General features: G+C 28.5%; 2 protein-coding genes across 2 annotated transcripts in view; one reads left to right on the forward strand and one right to left on the reverse strand.

The window, feature by feature from the left end:
- The window catches only part of LOC115438497 (non-lysosomal glucosylceramidase-like), a 203,364-nt gene that overhangs the window by 51,829 nt on the left and 133,395 nt on the right, over nt 1–18,140 (forward strand). Inside the window, exon 5 of the mRNA XM_030162147.1 lies at nt 545–687. Within this exon, the coding sequence (XP_030018007.1) occupies nt 545–687 (143 nt within the window). The remainder of the gene's footprint in view (nt 1–544; nt 688–18,140) is intronic.
- The window catches only part of LOC115438498 (non-lysosomal glucosylceramidase-like), a 45,275-nt gene continuing 43,421 nt past the window's right edge, over nt 16,287–18,140 (reverse strand). The window contains exon 5 of the mRNA XM_030162148.1: nt 16,287–16,770. Within this exon, the coding sequence (XP_030018008.1) occupies nt 16,513–16,770 (258 nt within the window). The 3' untranslated portion in view covers nt 16,287–16,512. The remainder of the gene's footprint in view (nt 16,771–18,140) is intronic.

Below are 18,140 nucleotides of genomic sequence, written 5' to 3' on the forward strand. Positions count from 1 at the left end.
GAAAAGACCATGAAAAAGTCTTATTGACCATGTGGTTATGTCTGTTAAAGCTGAAACAGAACACAGTGTAAAACAACCAAGGTCGAAAAGAGGAGCTGAAGACATTTACAGGCAGACGCTAACAGAATAATATTGTGAAACTCTGTAATGTGAGTTTTATTACACATTTTAAAGCTTCTTTGTTAATGGGTGAAAATTCCAAACCACCTAGCTGCGGTTTCTGGATAGATTTATAGATAGATGGAAGTTTTTTTGTACCAGTAGGGTTCATAATGTGCTGTATTAAAGCTAAATAGGCCTTAGCAAATGTTTTCTTGTGTTGACACTGGCTTCTTTATTTGTACATTTCGTCCTGGGATGTGGTTTTATGCTTGAGTGCAGGTGACTGCTGTGGCCAGAGGCACTGGGTTTGTTTTTTTTGTTTTGTTTTTTCTTCTTTTGGTCCTGTTCTCATGAATGTGATCTGATTTTTACTTCTAGGTCTATGTAATCCAAATGATCATCATTTTCACTCTTTTTTTTATTCCTTTTTGTATTTCTGCAGTGCTTATTGTGGTGGGCTGTGGCTGGCGTCGCTGTGTGTGATGTGTAAGATGGCCATCCTGTTGGACAATAAGGAGATGTACCAGCTCTACAGAAGCACACTGGACAAAGGCAGCACTGCATTCGACAAACTGTTGTGGAACGGTAAGAAGTTTGTGTTCACTGTGGATGTCCACACACACTCTATTTGACTATTCCCACATATGCTCAGAGCGTCACGACCAAAACAAAGATTTTTTTTTTTCTCTCTTGTCTTCTCTTGTGTCTTGTCCACATGTAGATGCTGTTTTAGGTCTTTCCATTGCAGTTTTGTGCAATGTAGCATTTGTGCTACGCCTGAAAAACCACGTCTTGCCAGCGCAAAAACTTTGGCAAAGTTGTCGTTTTTCCATCAGGCAAATATTTATGCGCAGGTTATATTCACACAATTTGAGGGTCAATGGAAAAGCGACTATTTTCAAGTGTCCGGTTATAGTCGGACAATGAAAAATCAGTTATAAAATCTAATTTTGGTTGCAGCAGATGTTGCACATTCAAAGCACTACATCATTTCAGTCGGTTCAGATTCATGTTTACTTGGAAGTGTTTCTCTGGAGCTGCTGTCAGTACCGTCTATGTCTGATTATTTTAAACCGGACCTGTGAGTGATCCCAGATCTGAATGATTACTGGACTACACCCATAAACAGCAGCAGTGAAAGTCATTCTAAAGGTTCTAGAAAGACATGAATGCAGTGAAAGTGATAGCATATGATGATAAGTAGGTTTGGGAATGACCTCTGACGATCTGTTTCTTTTGTAATAGCATGTGCCTTGTTGCCTGTTGACCTGCATCTAGACTGTATTGATGAACTGAATAGTTATGTTTTATAAACACCGATGATTACGACAATCCTGCAAAATAAATCAGAGGACAATGCATGTTCTGTGCTCATTTCTTATTAAATGCTGTATTTATGTGATGAAATGTCAAATATTTAGCTGATGGTCTTCACCCACAGGTGTCAAACATGCGGCCCGGGGCCAAATCCGGCCCGCCAAAGGGTCCGGTCCGGCCCTTAGAATTCAGATGCAAAAAATTTAGATGCAAAAAATTCAGATCACACATCCGGGACACCAAGGATAAGTAATGGATTCTATCTCAAGTCCAAACGACAGCCAGCCAATCAAGGTATGTTAGGTTGGTCATGTGATGCCGATGCTGACCTGGACGTGTGATCTGAATTTTTTGCATCTTAAGTTCTTCTAAATTTATGAACATAGTTGAATTCAGAGACAAAAAAATTCAAATACTTAATTTCAGTGCAAAAAAATATTCAGATACATAATTTCAGTGAAAAATAATATTCAGTTACTTAATTTCAGTGCAAAAAAAAATTCAGATACTTAATTTCAGTGAAAAAAAAAAATTCAGATACTTAATTTCAGTGAAAAAAATATTCAGATGCTTAATTTAGTGCAAAAAACATTCAGATACTTAATTTCATGCAAAAAACATTCAGATACTTAATTTTGGTGCAAAAAAATATTCAGATATTTAATTTCAGTGAAAAAAATATTCAGATACTTAATTTCAGTGAAAAAAAAAATTCAGACACTTAATTTCAGTGAAAAAAAAATCAGATACTTAATTTAAGAGCATAAAAAATTCAGATACTTAATTTCAGTGAAAAAAATATTCAGATACTTAATTTCAGTGCAAAAAATATTCAGATACTATATTTCGGTGAAAAAAAAAAAATTCAGATACTTAATTTCAGTGAAAAAAAATATTCAGATACTTAATTTCAGTGCAAAAAAAAAATTCAGATACTTAATTTCAGTGAAAAAAAAAATTCAGATACTTAATTTCAGTGCAAAAAAATATTTAAATACTTAATTTCAGTGCAAAAAATATTCAGATACTTAATTTCAGTGAAAAAAAATATTCAGATACTTAATTTCAGTGAAAAAAATTAATTCAGATACTTAATTTAAGTGGAAAAAAAAAAAACTTCAGATACTTAATTTCAGAGCATAAAAAATTCAGATACTTAATTTCAGTGAAAAAAATATTCAGATACTTAATTTCAGTGAAAAAAATATTCAGATGCTTAATTTTAGTGAAAATATTCAGATACTTTATTTCGGTGGAAAAAAAAAAATTCAGATACTTAATTTCAGTGCAAAAAAAAAATCAGATACTTAATTTCAGTGAAAAAAATATTCAGATACTTAATTTCAGTGCAAAAAAAATATTCAGATGCATAATTTCAGTGAAAATAAAATATTCAGATACTTAATTTCAGTGAAAAATAATATTCAGTTACTTAATTTCAGTGCAAAAAAAAATTCAGATACTTAATTTCAGTGAAAAAAAAAAATTCAGATACTTAATTTCAGTGAAAAAAATATTCAGATGCTTAATTTAGTGCAAAAAACATTCAGATACTTAATTTCATGCAAAAAAAATTCAGATACTTAATTTTGGTGCAAAAAAATATTCAGATATTTAATTTCAGTGAAAAAAATATTCAGATACTTAATTTCAGTGAAAAAAAAAAATTCAGACACTTAATTTCAGTGAAAAAAAAAATCAGATACTTAATTTAAGAGCATAAAAAATTCAGATACTTAATTTCAGTGAAAAAAATATTCAGATACTTAATTTCAGTGCAAAAAATATTCAGATACTTAATTTCGGTGAAAAAAAAAAAAAATTCAGATACTTAATTTCAGTGAAAAAAAATATTCAGATACTTAATTTCAGTGCAAAAAAAAAAATTCAGATACTTAATTTCAGTGAAAAAAAAAATTCAGATACTTAATTTCAGTGCAAAAAAATATTTAAATACTTAATTTCAGTGCAAAACATATTCAGATACTTAATTTCAGTGAAAAAAAATATCCAGATACTTAATTTCAGTGAAAAAAATTAATTCAGATACTTAATTTAAGTGGAAAAAAAAAAACTTCAGATACTTAATTTCAGTGAAAAAAATATTCAGATGCTTAATTTTAGTGAAAATATTCAGATACTTTATTTCGGTGAAAAAAAAAAAATTCAGATACTTAATTTCAGTGAAAAAATATTCAGATACTTAATTTCAGTGAAAAAAAAAAAATTCAGACACTTAATTTGAGTGAAAAAAAAAATTGAGACACTTAATTTCAGCGAAAAGAAAAAATTCAGATACTTAATGTCAGTGCAAAAAAATATTCAAATACTTAATTTCAGTGCAAAAAATATTCAGATACTTAATTTCAGTGAAAATAAAATATTCAGATACTTAATTTCAGTGAAAAAAATATTCAGATACTTAATTTCAGTGCAAAAAAAAATTCAGATACTTAATTTCAGTGAAAAAAATATTCAGATACTTAATTTCAGTGAAAAAAATATTCAGATACTTAATTTCAGTGAAAAAAACATTCACATGCTTAATTTCAGTGAAAATAAAATATTCAGATGCTTAATTTCGTGCAAAAAACATTCAGATACTTAATTTCAGTGAAAATAAAATATTCAGATGCTTAATTTCGTGCAAAAAACATTCAGATACTTAATTTCAGTGAAAAAAATATTCAGATGCTTAATTTCGTGCAAAAAACATTCAGATACTTGATTTCAGTGAAAAAAAAAAAAAAATTCAGACACTTAATTTGAGTGAAAACAAAAAATTCAGATACTTAATTTCAGAGCATAAAAAATTCAGATACTTTATTTCAGTGAAAAAAAAATTCAGATACTTAATTTCGGTGAAAAAAAAAATTCAGATACTTAATTTCAGTGCAAAAAAATATTCAAATACTTAATTTCAGTGCAAAAAATATTCAGATACTTAATTTCAGTGAAAAAAATATTCAGATACTTAATTTCAGTGAAAAAAATATTCAGATGCTTAATTTAGTGCAAAAAACATTCAGATACTTAATTTCATGCAAAAAACATTCAGATACTTAATTTTGGTGCAAAAAAATATTCAGATACTTGATTTCAGTGAAAAAAAATATTCAGATACTTAATTTCAGTGAAAAAAAATATTCAGATACTTAATTTCAGTGAAAAAAAAATTCAGATACTTAATTTCAGTGCTAAAAACTATTCAGATACTTAATTTTGATGCAAAAAAATATTCAGATACTTAATTTCAGTGCAAAAAATATTCAGATACTTAATTTCAGTGAAAAATAAATTCAGATACTTAATTTCAGTGAAAAAAAAAATTCATATACTTAATTTCAGTGAAAAAAATATTCAGATACTTAATTTTGGTGCAAAAAAAATATTCAGATACTTAATTTCAGTGAAAAAAAATATTCAGATACTTAATTTCAGTGAAAAAAAAATTCAGATACTTAATTTCAGTGCTAAAAACTATTCAGATACTTAATTTTGGTGCAAAAAAATATTCAGATACTTAATTTCAGTGAAAAAAATATTCAGATGCTTAATTTTAGTGAAAATATTCAGATACTTTATTTCGGTGAAAAAAAAAAATTCAGATACTTAATTTCAGTGAAAAAAAAAAAATTCAGACACTTAATTTGAGTGAAAAAAAAAATTGAGACACTTAATTTCAGCGAAAAGAAAAAATTCAGATACTTAATGTCAGTGCAAAAAAATATTCAAATACTTAATTTCAGTGCAAAAAATATTCAGATACTTAATTTCAGTGAAAATAAAATATTCAGATACTTAATTTCAGTGAAAAAAACATTCACATGCTTAATTTCAGTGAAAATAAAATATTCAGATGCTTAATTTCGTGCAAAAAACATTCAGATACTTAATTTCAGTGAAAAAAAAAAATTCAGATACTTAATTTCGTGCAAAAAACATTCAGATACTTGATTTCAGAGCATAAAAAATTCAGATACTTTATTTCAGTGAAAAAAAAAATTCAGATACTTAATTTCGGTGAAAAAAAAAATTCAGATACTTAATTTCAGTGCAAAAAAATATTCAAATACTTAATTTCAGTGCAAAAAATATTCAGATACTTAATTTCAGTGAAAAAAATATTCAGATATTTAATTTCAGTGAAAAAAATATTCAGATGCTTAATTTAGTGCAAAAAACATTCAGATACTTAATTTCATGCAAAAAACATTCAGATACTTACTTTTGGTGCAAAAAAATATTCAGATACTTGATTTCAGTGAAAAAAAATATTCAGATACTTAATTTCAGTGAAAAAAAATATTCAGATACTTAATTTCAGTGAAAAAAAAATTCAGATACTTAATTTCAGTGCAAAAAATATTCAGATACTTAATTTCAGGGAAAAAAAAAATACAGATACTTAATTTCAGTGCAAAAAATATTCAGATACTTAATTTCAGTGAAAAAAAATATTCAGATACTTAATTACAGTGAAAAAAAATTAATTCAGATACTTAATTTAAGTGGAAAAAAAAAAAACTTCAGATACTTAATTTCAGAGCATAAAAAATTCAGATACTTAATTTCAGTGAAAAAAATATTCAGATACTTAATTTCAGTGAAAAAAATATTCAGATGCTTAATTTTAGTGAAAATATTCAGATACTTTATTTCGGTGGAAAAAAAAAATTCAGATACTTAATTTCAGTGCAAAAAAAAAATCAGATACTTAATTTCAGTGAAAAAATATTCAGATACTTAATTTCAGTGCAAAAAAAATATTCAGATGCATAATTTCAGTGAAAATAAAATATTCAGATACTTAATTTCAGTGAAAAATAATATTCAGTTACTTAATTTCAGTGCAAAAAAAAATTCAGATACTTAATTTCAGTGCAAAAAAATATTAAGATACTTAATTTCAGTGAAAAAAATATTCAGATGCTTAATTTAGTGCAAAAAAAATTCAGATACTTAATTTCATGCAAAAAAAATTCAGATACTTAATTTTGGTGCAAAAAAATATTCAGATATTTAATTTCAGTGAAAAAAATATTCAGATACTTAATTTCAGTGAAAAAAAAAAATTCAGACACTTAATTTCAGTGAAAAAAAAAATCAGATACTTAATTTAAGAGCATAAAAAATTCAGATACTTAATTTCAGTGAAAAAAATATTCAGATACTTAATTTCAGTGCAAAAAATATTCAGATACTTAATTTCGGTGAAAAAAAAAAAAATTCAGATACTTAATTTCAGTGAAAAAAAATATTCAGATACTTAATTTCAGTGCAAAAAAAAAATTCAGATACTTAATTTCAGTGAAAAAAAAAATTCAGATACTTAATTTCAGTGCAAAAAAATATTTAAATACTTAATTTCAGTGCAAAACATATTCAGATACTTAATTTCAGTGAAAAAAAATATCCAGATACTTAATTTCAGTGAAAAAAATTAATTCAGATACTTAATTTAAGTGGAAAAAAAAAAACTTCAGATACTTAATTTCAGTGAAAAAAATATTCAGATGCTTAATTTTAGTGAAAATATTCAGATACTTTATTTCGGTGAAAAAAAAAAATTCAGATACTTAATTTCAGTGAAAAAAATATTCAGATACTTAATTTCAGTGAAAAAAAAAAATTCAGACACTTAATTTGAGTGAAAAAAAAAATTGAGACACTTAATTTCAGCGAAAAGAAAAAATTCAGATACTTAATGTCAGTGCAAAAAAATATTCAAATACTTAATTTCAGTGCAAAAAATATTCAGATACTTAATTTCAGTGAAAATAAAATATTCAGATACTTAATTTCAGTGAAAAAAATATTCAGATACTTAATTTCAGTGCAAAAAAAAATTCAGATACTTAATTTCAGTGAAAAAAATATTCAGATACTTAATTTCAGTGAAAAAAATATTCAGATACTTAATTTTAGTGAAAAAAAAAATTCACATGCTTAATTTCAGTGAAAATAAATATTCAGATGCTTAATTTCGTGCAAAAAACATTCAGATACTTAATTTCAGTGAAAATAAAATATTCAGATGCTTAATTTCGTGCAAAAAACATTCAGATACTTAATTTCAGTGAAAAAAATATTCAGATACTTGATTTCAGTGAAAAAAAAAAAAAAAATTCAGACACTTAATTTGAGTGAAAAAAAAAATTCAGATACTTAATTTCAGAGCATAAAAAATTCAGATACTTTATTTCAGTGAAAAAAAAATTCAGATACTTAATTTCGGTGAAAAAAAAAATTCAGATACTTAATTTCAGTGCAAAAAAATATTCAAATACTTAATTTCAGTGCAAAAAATATTCAGATACTTAATTTCAGTGAAAAAAATATTCAGATACTTAATTTCAGTGAAAAAAATATTCAGATGCTTAATTTAGTGCAAAAAAACATTCAGATACTTAATTTCATGCAAAAAACATTCAGATACTTAATTTTGGTGCAAAAAAATATTCAGATACTTGATTTCAGTGAAAAAAATATTCAGATACTTAATTTCAGTGAAAAAAAATATTCAGATACTTAATTTCAGTGAAAAAAAAATTCAGATACTTAATTTCAGTGCTAAAAACTATTCAGATACTTAATTTTGATGCAAAAAAATATTCAGATACTTAATTTCAGTGCAAAAAATATTCAGATACTTAATTTCAGTGAAAAATAAATTCAGATACTTAATTTCAGTGAAAAAAAAAATTCATATACTTAATTTCAGTGAAAAAAATATTCAGATACTTAATTTTGGTGCAAAAAAAATATTCAGATACTTAATTTCAGTGAAAAAAAATATTCAGATACTTAATTTCAGTGAAAAAAAAATTCAGATACTTAATTTCAGTGCTAAAAACTATTCAGATACTTAATTTTGGTGCAAAAAAATATTCAGATACTTAATTTCAGTGAAAAAAATATTCAGATGCTTAATTTTAGTGAAAATATTCAGATACTTTATTTCGGTGAAAAAAAAAAATTCAGATACTTAATTTCAGTGAAAAAAAAAAAAATTCAGACACTTAATTTGAGTGAAAAAAAAAATTGAGACACTTAATTTCAGCGAAAAGAAAAAATTCAGATACTTAATGTCAGTGCAAAAAAATATTCAAATACTTAATTTCAGTGCAAAAAATATTCAGATACTTAATTTCAGTGAAAATAAAATATTCAGATACTTAATTTCAGTGAAAAAAACATTCACATGCTTAATTTCAGTGAAAATAAAATATTCAGATGCTTAATTTCGTGCAAAAAACATTCAGATACTTAATTTCAGTGAAAAAAAAAATTCAGATACTTAATTTCGTGCAAAAAACATTCAGATACTTGATTTCAGTGAAAAAAAAAAAAAAATTCAGACACTTAATTTGAGTGAAAAAAAAAATTCAGATACTTAATTTCAGAGCATAAAAAATTCAGATACTTTATTTCAGTGAAAAAAAAATTCAGATACTTAATTTCGGTAAAAAAAAAAATTCAGATACTTAATTTCAGTGCAAAAAAATATTCAAATACTTAATTTCAGTGAAAATAAAATATTCAGATACTTAATTTCAGTGAAAAAAATATTCAGATACTTAATTTCAGTGAAAAAAATATTCAGATGCTTAATTTAGTGCAAAAAAACATTCAGATACTTAATTTCATGCAAAAAACATTCAGATACTTACTTTTGGTGCAAAAAAATATTCAGATACTTGATTTCAGTGAAAAAAAATATTCAGATACTTAATTTCAGTGAAAAAAAATATTCAGATACTTAATTTCAGTGAAAAAAAAATTCAGATACTTAATTTCAGTGCTAAAAACTATTCAGATACTTAATTTTGATGCAAAAAAATATTCAGATACTTAATTTCAGTGCAAAAATATTCAGATACTTAATTTCAGTGAAAAAAATATTCAGATACTTAATTTTGGTGCAAAAAAAATATTCAGATACTTAATTTCAGTGAAAAAAAATATTCAGATACTTAATTTCAGTGAAAAAAAAAATTCAGATACTTAATTTCAGTGCTAAAAACTATTCAGATACTTAATTTTGGTGCAAAAAAATATTCAGATACTTAATTTCAGTGCAAAAAAAATTCAGATGCATAATTTCAGTGAAAATAAAATATTCAGATACTTAATTTCAGTGAAAAAAAAATTCAGATACTTAATTTCAGTGAAAAAAAAAATTCAGATACTTAATTTCAGTGAAAAAAAAAATCAGATACTTAATGTCAGTGCAAAAAAAATTCAGATACTTAATTTCAGTGCAAAAAATATTCAGATACTTAATTTCAGTGAAAAAAAATATTCAGATACTTAATTTCAGTGAAAAAAAAAAATTCAGATACTTAATTTCAGTGAAAAAAAAAAAATTCAGATACTTAATTTCAGTGAAAAAAATATTCAGATACTTAATTTCAGTGAAAAAAAAAAATCAGATACTTAATTTCTGTGAAAATTTTCAGATACTTAATTTCAGTGAAAAAAAAATATTCAGATACTTAATTTCAGTGAAAAAAAAATTCAGATACTTAATTTCAGTGCAAAAAAATATTCAGATACTTAATTTTGGTGGAAAAAAAATTCAGTGCTAGAAATTCAATAGCATTTCTAATTCAAAATCGGATGAAACAGATTTCCTTCCATACACTTTCTAATGATGGGCTTAAATAAATATTTGTTTGCTTGAAAAATTAAACACATGGTGTCCAGCTGAGTGGACATTTTTGTAACTCCATGAAAAATAGATTGCTAAAACAATTTGACTTGCATTGTTTTTTTGAGACCTAAAGAGGACTAAAATGACTGAAGAAAAAAATGTGGACTAATATTGTCATCAGATAATTTAAGTGCAAAAAAAATTCAGATAATTTCAGTGGAAAAAAAATTCAGATACTTAATTTAAGTGCAAAAAAAATTCAGATAATTTCAGTGGAAAAAAAACTTCAGATACTTAAATTCAGTGCAAAAAAAAAAAAAAAAAATTCAGGTACTAAATTTCAGTGCAAAAAAATTCAGATACTTAATTTAAGTGTAAAAAAAATATTTTTACTGAAATTATGCATCTGAATATTTTTTGCACTGAAATTAAGTATTTGAATATTTTTTTGCACTGAAATTAAGTATCTGAATATTTTTTTTTACTGAAAATTAAGTATCTGAATTTTTTATGCTCTGAAATTAAGTATCTGAATTTTTTTTTTCACTGAAATTAAGTATCTGAATATTTTTTTCACTGAAAGTAAGTATCTGAATTTTTTTTTTTCCACTGAAATTAAGTATCGGAATGTTTTTTTCACTGAAATTAACTTTCAGAATATTTTTTTTGCACTGAAATTAAGTATCTGAATATTTTTTGCACTGAAATTAAGAATCTAAATGTTTTTTCCATTGAAATTAAGTATCTGAATTTTTTTTACATTGAAATTAAGTATCTGATTTTTTTTTTTTTCACTGAAATTAACTTTCAGAATATTTTTTTTTGCACTGAAATTAAGTATCTGAATATTTTTTGCACTGAAATTAAGAATCTAAATTTTTTTTTCCATTGAAATTTAGTATCTGAATTTTTTTTACATTGAAATTAAGTATCTGAATGTTTTTTTGCATTGACATTAAGTATCTGAATTTTTTTTTTTTCACTGACATTAAGTATCTGATTTTTTGTTTTTTCACTGAAATTAAGTATCTGAATTTTTTTTTTTTTCACTGAAATAATGTATCTGAATTTTTTTTTTCACCGAAATTAAGTAACTGAATATTTTTTTTCACTGAAATTAAGTATCTGAATTTTTTTTTTCACTGAAATTAAGCATCTGAATATTTTTTTCAATGAAATTAAGTATTTGAATATTTTTTTTCACTGAAATTAAGTATCTGAATTTTTTTTTTCACTGAAATTAAGTATCTGAATTTTTTTTTTGCATTGAAATTATGTATCTGAATTTTTTTTTTCACCGAAATTAAGTATCTGAATGTTTTTTTTCACTGAAATTAAGTATCTGAATTTTTTTTTTGCACTGAAATAATGTATCTGAATTTTTTTTTTCACCGAAATTAAGTATCTGAATATATTTTTCACTGAAATTAAGCATCTGAATATTTTATTTTCACTGAAATTAAGCATCTGAATGTTTTTTGCACTGAAATTAAGCATATGAATATTTTTTTCAATGAAATTAAGTATTTGAATATTTTTTTTCACTGAAATTAAGTAACTGAATATTTTTTTTCACTGAAATTAAGTATCTGAATATTTTTTTCACTGAAATTAAGTATCTGAATTTTTTTTTCACTCAAATTAAGTGTCTGAATTTTTTTTTTTTCACTGAAATTAAGTATCTGAATTTTTTTTTTTCACTGAAATTAAGTATCTGAATATTTTTTGCACTGAAATTAAGTATCTGATTATTTTTTGCACTGAAATTAAGTATCTGAATTTTTTTTTCACGAAATTATGTATCTGAATATTTTTTGCACTGAAATTAAGTATCTGAATTTTTTTTTTCACTGAAATTAAGTATCTGAATATTTTTTTCACTCAAATTAAGTATCTGAATATTTTTTGCACTGAAATTAAGTATCTGAATATTTTTTTCACTGAAATTAAGTATCTGAATATTTTTTTCACTGAAAGTAAGTATCTGAATTTTTGTTTTTCCACTGAAATTAAGTATCGGAATGTTTTTTTCACTGAAATTAACTTTCAGAATATTTTTTTTGCACCAAAATTAAGTATCTGAATATTTTTTGCACTGAAATTAAGTATCTGAATTTTTTTTTCACTGAAATTAAGTATCTGAATTTTTTATGATCTGAAATTAAGTATCTGAATTTTTTTTTTTTCACTGAAATTAAGTATCTGAATATTTTTTTGCACCAAAATTAAGTATCTGAATATTTTTTTGCACTGAAATTAAGTATCTGAATTTTTTTTTTCACTGAAATTAAGTATCTGAAATTTTTTTTTTCACTGAAATTAAGTATCTGAATTTTTTTTTACACTCAAATTAAGTATCTGAATATTTTTTTAACTGAAATTAAGTATCTGAATATTTTTTTCACTAAAATTAAGTATCTGAATTTTTTATGCTCTGAAATTAAGTATCTGAATTTTTTTTTTCACTCAAATTAAGTATCTGAATATTTTTTTCACTGAAATTAAGTATCTGAATATTTTTTTCACTGAAATTAAGTATCTGAATTTTTTATGATCTGAAATTAAGTATCTGAATTTTTTTTTTTCACTGAAATTAAGTATCTGAATATTTTTTTGCACCAAAATTAAGTATCTTAATATTTTTTTGCACTGAAATTAAGTATCTGAATTTTTTTTTGCACTGAAATTAAGTATCTGAAATTTTTTTTTCACTGAAATTAAGTATCTGAATTTTTTTTTACACTCAAATTAAGTATCTGAATATTTTTTTAAGTGAAATTAAGTATCTGAATATTTTTTTCACTAAAATTAAGTATCTGAATTTTTTATGCTCTGAAATTAAGTATCTGAATTTTTTTTTTCACTCAAATTAAGTATCTGAATATTTTTTTCACTGAAATTAAGTATCTGAATTTTTTATTTTTTCCACTGAAATTAAGTATCGAAATTTTTTTTCACTGAAATTAACTTTCAGAATATTTTTTTTGCACTGAAATTAAGTATCTGAATATTTTATTTTCACTGAAATTAAGCATCTGAATATTTTTTTCACTGAAATTAAGTATCTGAATTTTTTTTTTTCACTCAAATTAAGTGTCTGAATTTTTTTTGCACTGAAATTAAGTATCGGAATGTTATTTGTCTCTGAATTCAACTATGTTCATAAATTTAGAATAAAAAAAAATTCAGATGCAAAAAATTCAGATCACACATCCACACTGACCGTCTGCATTGGCATCACATGACCAACCTAACATAACTTGATTGGCTGGTTTTCATTTCGACTTGAGATAGAATCGATTGCTTTTCCTTCGTGTCCTGGATGTGTGATCTGAATTTTTTGCATCTAAATTTTTTGCTTCTGAATTTTTAGCATCTGAATTTTTTTTATTCTAAATTTATGAACATAGTTGAATTCAGAGACAGAAAAAAAAATTCAGATATTTAATTTCAGTGCAAAAAAAAAAAAAAATTCAGATACTAAATTTCGGTCCTAAAAAAATCCAGTGCTAGAAATTCAACAGCATTCATAATTCAAAATCTGATGAAACAGATTTACTTCCACAGAAACTGGCCATAACACTCCTGTTTGTCACCGCTCTCCTACCATCATTCACTCTTTTGCGAGGTCTAAAGGGCAGGTGTGCGTTTCACTATGTAAAGATACGTAGGTTCATGAGTAGTATGTACACGTGACCACAGACAACATACATACACAGACTCATGGACTGTGGCTCAAGTCCACCCAAGGACACACATTTTCAGATGGGATTCTTCCTTCTTAAGCCCACCCCTTTTGTAAATGTAATTTTCCAACACTCATCTGTTTTTAGTTACACTTTACATATACTCTGTGACTGATTCAAGTGAAGTCGAATGTGTCTTTGTTTAACCCATAAAGACCCAAACATCCACTGGCAACCAAAGTAAGTATTAAGTATCTGAATTTTTTTTTGCACTGAAATTAAGTACCTGAATTTTTTTTTTTTTTTTTTTTGCACTGAATTTAAGTATCTGAATTTTTTTTCCACTGAAATTATCTGAATTTTTTTTGTACTTAAATTAAGTATCTGAATTTTTTTGCACTGAAATGAAATATCTGAATTTTTTTTCTACTGAAATTATCTGAATGTTTTTTGCACTTAAATTAAGTATCTGAATTTTTTTGCACTGAACTTAAGTATCTGGATTTTTTTTTTTGCACTGAAATTAAGTATCTGAATTTTTTTTCCACTGACATTATCTGAATTTTTTTTGCACTTAAATTATCTGAAGTTTTTTTTCACTGAAATTAAGTATCTGAATTTTTTTTTTGCACTTAAATTAAGTATCTGAATTTTTTTTTTGCACTTAAATTAAGTATCTGAAATTTTTTTTGCACTTAAATTAAGTATCTGAATTTTTTTGTCTCTGAATTCAACTATGTTCATAAATTTAGAATACAAAAAAATTCAGATGCAGAAAATTCAGATCACACGTCCAGGTCAGCATCGGCATCACATGACCAACCTAACATACCTTGATTGGCTGGCAGTCGTTTGGACTTGAGATAGAATCCATTGTTTATCCTTGGTGTCCCGGATGTGTGATCTGAATTTTTTGCATCTAAATTTTTTGCATCTGAATTCTAAGGGCCGGACCGGACCCTTTGGCGGGCCGGATTTGGCCCCGGGCCGCATGTTTGACACCTTTGGGTGAAGACCATCAGCTAAATATTTGACATTTCATCACATAAATACAGCATTTAATAAGAAATGAGCACAGAACATGCATTGTCCTCTGATTTATTTTGCAGGATTGTCGTAATCATCGGTGTTTATAAAACATAACTATTCAGTTCATCAATACAGTCTAGATGCAGGTCAACAGGCAACAAGGCACATGCTATTACAAAAGAAACAGATCGTCAGAGGTCATTCCCAAACCTACTTATCATCATATGCTATCACTTTCACTGCATTCATGTCTTTCTAGAACCTTTAGAATGACTTTCACTGCTGCTGTTTATGGGTGTAGTCCAGTAATCATTCAGATCTGGGATCACTCACAGGTCCGGTTTAAAATAATCAGACATAGACGGTACTGACAGCAGCTCCAGAGAAACACTTCCAAGTAAACATGAATCTGAACCGACTGAAATGATGTAGTGCTTTGAATGTGCAACATCTGCTGCAACCAAAATTAGATTTTATAACTGATTTTTCATTGTCCGACTATAACCGGACACTTGAAAATAGTCGCTTTTCCATTGACCCTCAAATTGTGTGAATATAACCTGCGCATAAATATTTGCCTGATGGAAAAACGACAACTTTGCCAAAATTTTTGCGCTGGCAAGACGTGGTTTTTCAGGCGTAGCGCAAATGCTACATTGCACAAAACTGCAATGGAAAGACCTTTTTCCACAACTAGAGTCGCGTGAATAAAAAAAGCCGGATGTTGACGGACGTTACAAGTGAAGACGAGTTTTAAAAGAAACATGTGGACATACCAGGAAACCAAATAATTTTTTAATTTAGTACGAGATAGAGGGGTAAAATATAATAATAATAATGAATATATCTGTAAATCAACACCATATTTACGTTCGTCGCCATGTTTATGGAATGACTTCTCATGTCATCTTGCGATAATAAATAAACAAATCATCGCATTTGTGATTGAATGGAAAAACGACAACTTCGCCAAAGTTTTTGCACTGGCAAGACGTGGTTTTTCGGGTGTAGCGCAAATGGTATATCGCACAAAACTGCAGTGGAAAGAGCTTTTTCCACAACTAGAGTCACGTGACTAAAAAAAGCCGGATGATGACGGATGTTATAACAAGCGAAGAAGAGTTTTAAAAGAAACATGTGGACGTACCAGGAAACCCAATCATTTTTTAATTTAGTACAGGACAGAGGGGTAATATATAATCCTACTATAACGGACGTTCTGTGTGCGATACGTGTCCCGATGTTGCAGCACAGGAGGGCGTACTGGTGCAATACAGCTGTTGCACCACAGGAGGGCGCTATCGTACAATGGCACCACGGGTACAATGCAGCTAGTAATAATAATAATGAATATATCTGTAAATCAACATGATATTTACGTTCATCGCCATGTTTATGGAATGACTTCTTGTGTCATCTGGCGATAGTAAATAAACAAATCATCGCATTTGTGATTTAATGGAAAAATCGACATTACACACTTTTGTTTTTTCCACACTTAATAAATATCGGTAAAGTTTCGTGCAGACGTCCAATGGAAAAGCGACTAATGTTGTAAATCAGGAGCGTTTGCTCTTCAGACCCATCATCTGACAACATTATGATCTACAGGAGTTCTTCTCCAACCACCACAACTCTGTCAAACAACAGAAAATGTGGAAAAGTCTTCAGTCGATCAGATAAAGCAGCACAGGATAGACAGTCTGTCAGGTGGCTCCGGTCCTAGCTCTGGTCTTCTTTCTGAGCTTGTACTGCCTGGTCCTGGTCTGTGGTTCCAGTTGAAGCCAAAGTGGTCTGGTCCCTCTGTGAGGCGTTCAGGGCCAGCTGCATGGCCCAGATGCTCAGCGGCCTCATGTAGGCCAGAGAGCGGTAGATGCTCTTCTCACAGTAGGCCTCAGGAGTCTGGAAGGCCATGCCCAGCTGTTCCCACACAGTCCGGTAACAGCCTTCAGCCGTACGCAGGCCTTCGGTCAACATACCCTGAGGAGGACAACAGCAATACAGTCACAAACAGATAGTCACAGAAAAAATTATTGGAGCATCAAAAGTCATTTTGGTCATAAAATGATTCTATGGGTCAGTCTTCATGTTGGCCTGATGGTTTTAGAAATATTTAACTCATGAAAAGTGTTGAAAAAGGCTTATGACTACATTTCTCAACTCCATTCATTTACTTCTGAAAAATAACCGATTTGGACATAAGAGGTTTCTGTCATATCAGTCCCCGGACTTCTACTTGTTTTGTCTGTCTTGTGTGTCGTTTCCTGTTTTATTTTGTTAAGTTTCCCTCATGTGTCTTGTCTGGTGTCTTTACTTCCTTTTTGTGTTCACCTTTTCCCTGATTACCTGACTCCTCCCTGATTGTCTCCACCTGTGTCCAAATTTCTTCCCGCCCTCTTGTGTATTTAAACCCTGTGTTCTCCCCTGTTCATTGCCAGTTCGTTTTCCTCCTTTTGGTGTGTTAACTTACCAGCGTTTTTTGGATCCTGTTTGTTCGCCTGCCTGTTGTGACCCGTTTTGCCCTTTGACCACCGTCTCTGCCTGTCCCTCGTCTGCCTGCTCGTCTGTCTTCGACCTGGTTCGTCTATCACACCTGAGAATTCGCCTGACCCCTGTCTGTTCATCTGCCTCGGTGCCCTATCCTGGTTTCGACCCCTGCCTGGACTATCGGTACGTGAGCCTGCCTATCCCCATGTACGTTTGCCTGAGTGATTGTCCTCCTGTGTATGACCTGGTCTGTCCCCTGACTCTTCTGTGTTTCTTCCTAGTCGGGTTCCCCTCGTGTGCTCCCGACCAGGGCTGTAAAGTGGTTCTCCTGGAATCCGAAACCAAGACGGTTCCCCACCACAGCCACACTGAAGAAAGATCCATTACTTTCCTGTGTGAATTATTAACTCTGACTGTATTCAATAAATCCCCTTTAATTGTATTTCCGTCTGAGGGTCTTGCATCTGGGTCCGGTTCTCGTACCATCAGTCCTAACAGTACGAACTGGCCAGATATGGACCCAGCAGACCTTGACCAGGTCCGGGAGGCAATTCGGGCGCAGGAGCACCGTCTAGGGGGGCACGAGCAGGTGTTACAAACTATCCTCGACAAGATGAACCAGCTCTCTGTCCAGATCGCCCAGTCCTCCCTCACTCAGGTTCAGGTGCCTGCCCAGCCGGCTGAGCCCGTACCTTCTGTTTCGTCCGCACGAGTCCCGGACGAACCTAATATCCCTCCGCCAAATAAGTACTCAGGTAACCCAGAGACTTGCAGAAATTTCTTTACTCAGATTCAGTTAATTATTGAGGCTCAGCCAAGGCGCTTTTCTAATGACTCTGCTAAGATAGCGTACGTGGCTAGTT

Source organism: Sphaeramia orbicularis, chromosome 18, assembly GCF_902148855.1.
Source record: "Sphaeramia orbicularis chromosome 18, fSphaOr1.1, whole genome shotgun sequence".
In the NCBI taxonomy this organism is placed as follows: domain Eukaryota; kingdom Metazoa; phylum Chordata; class Actinopteri; order Kurtiformes; family Apogonidae; genus Sphaeramia; species Sphaeramia orbicularis.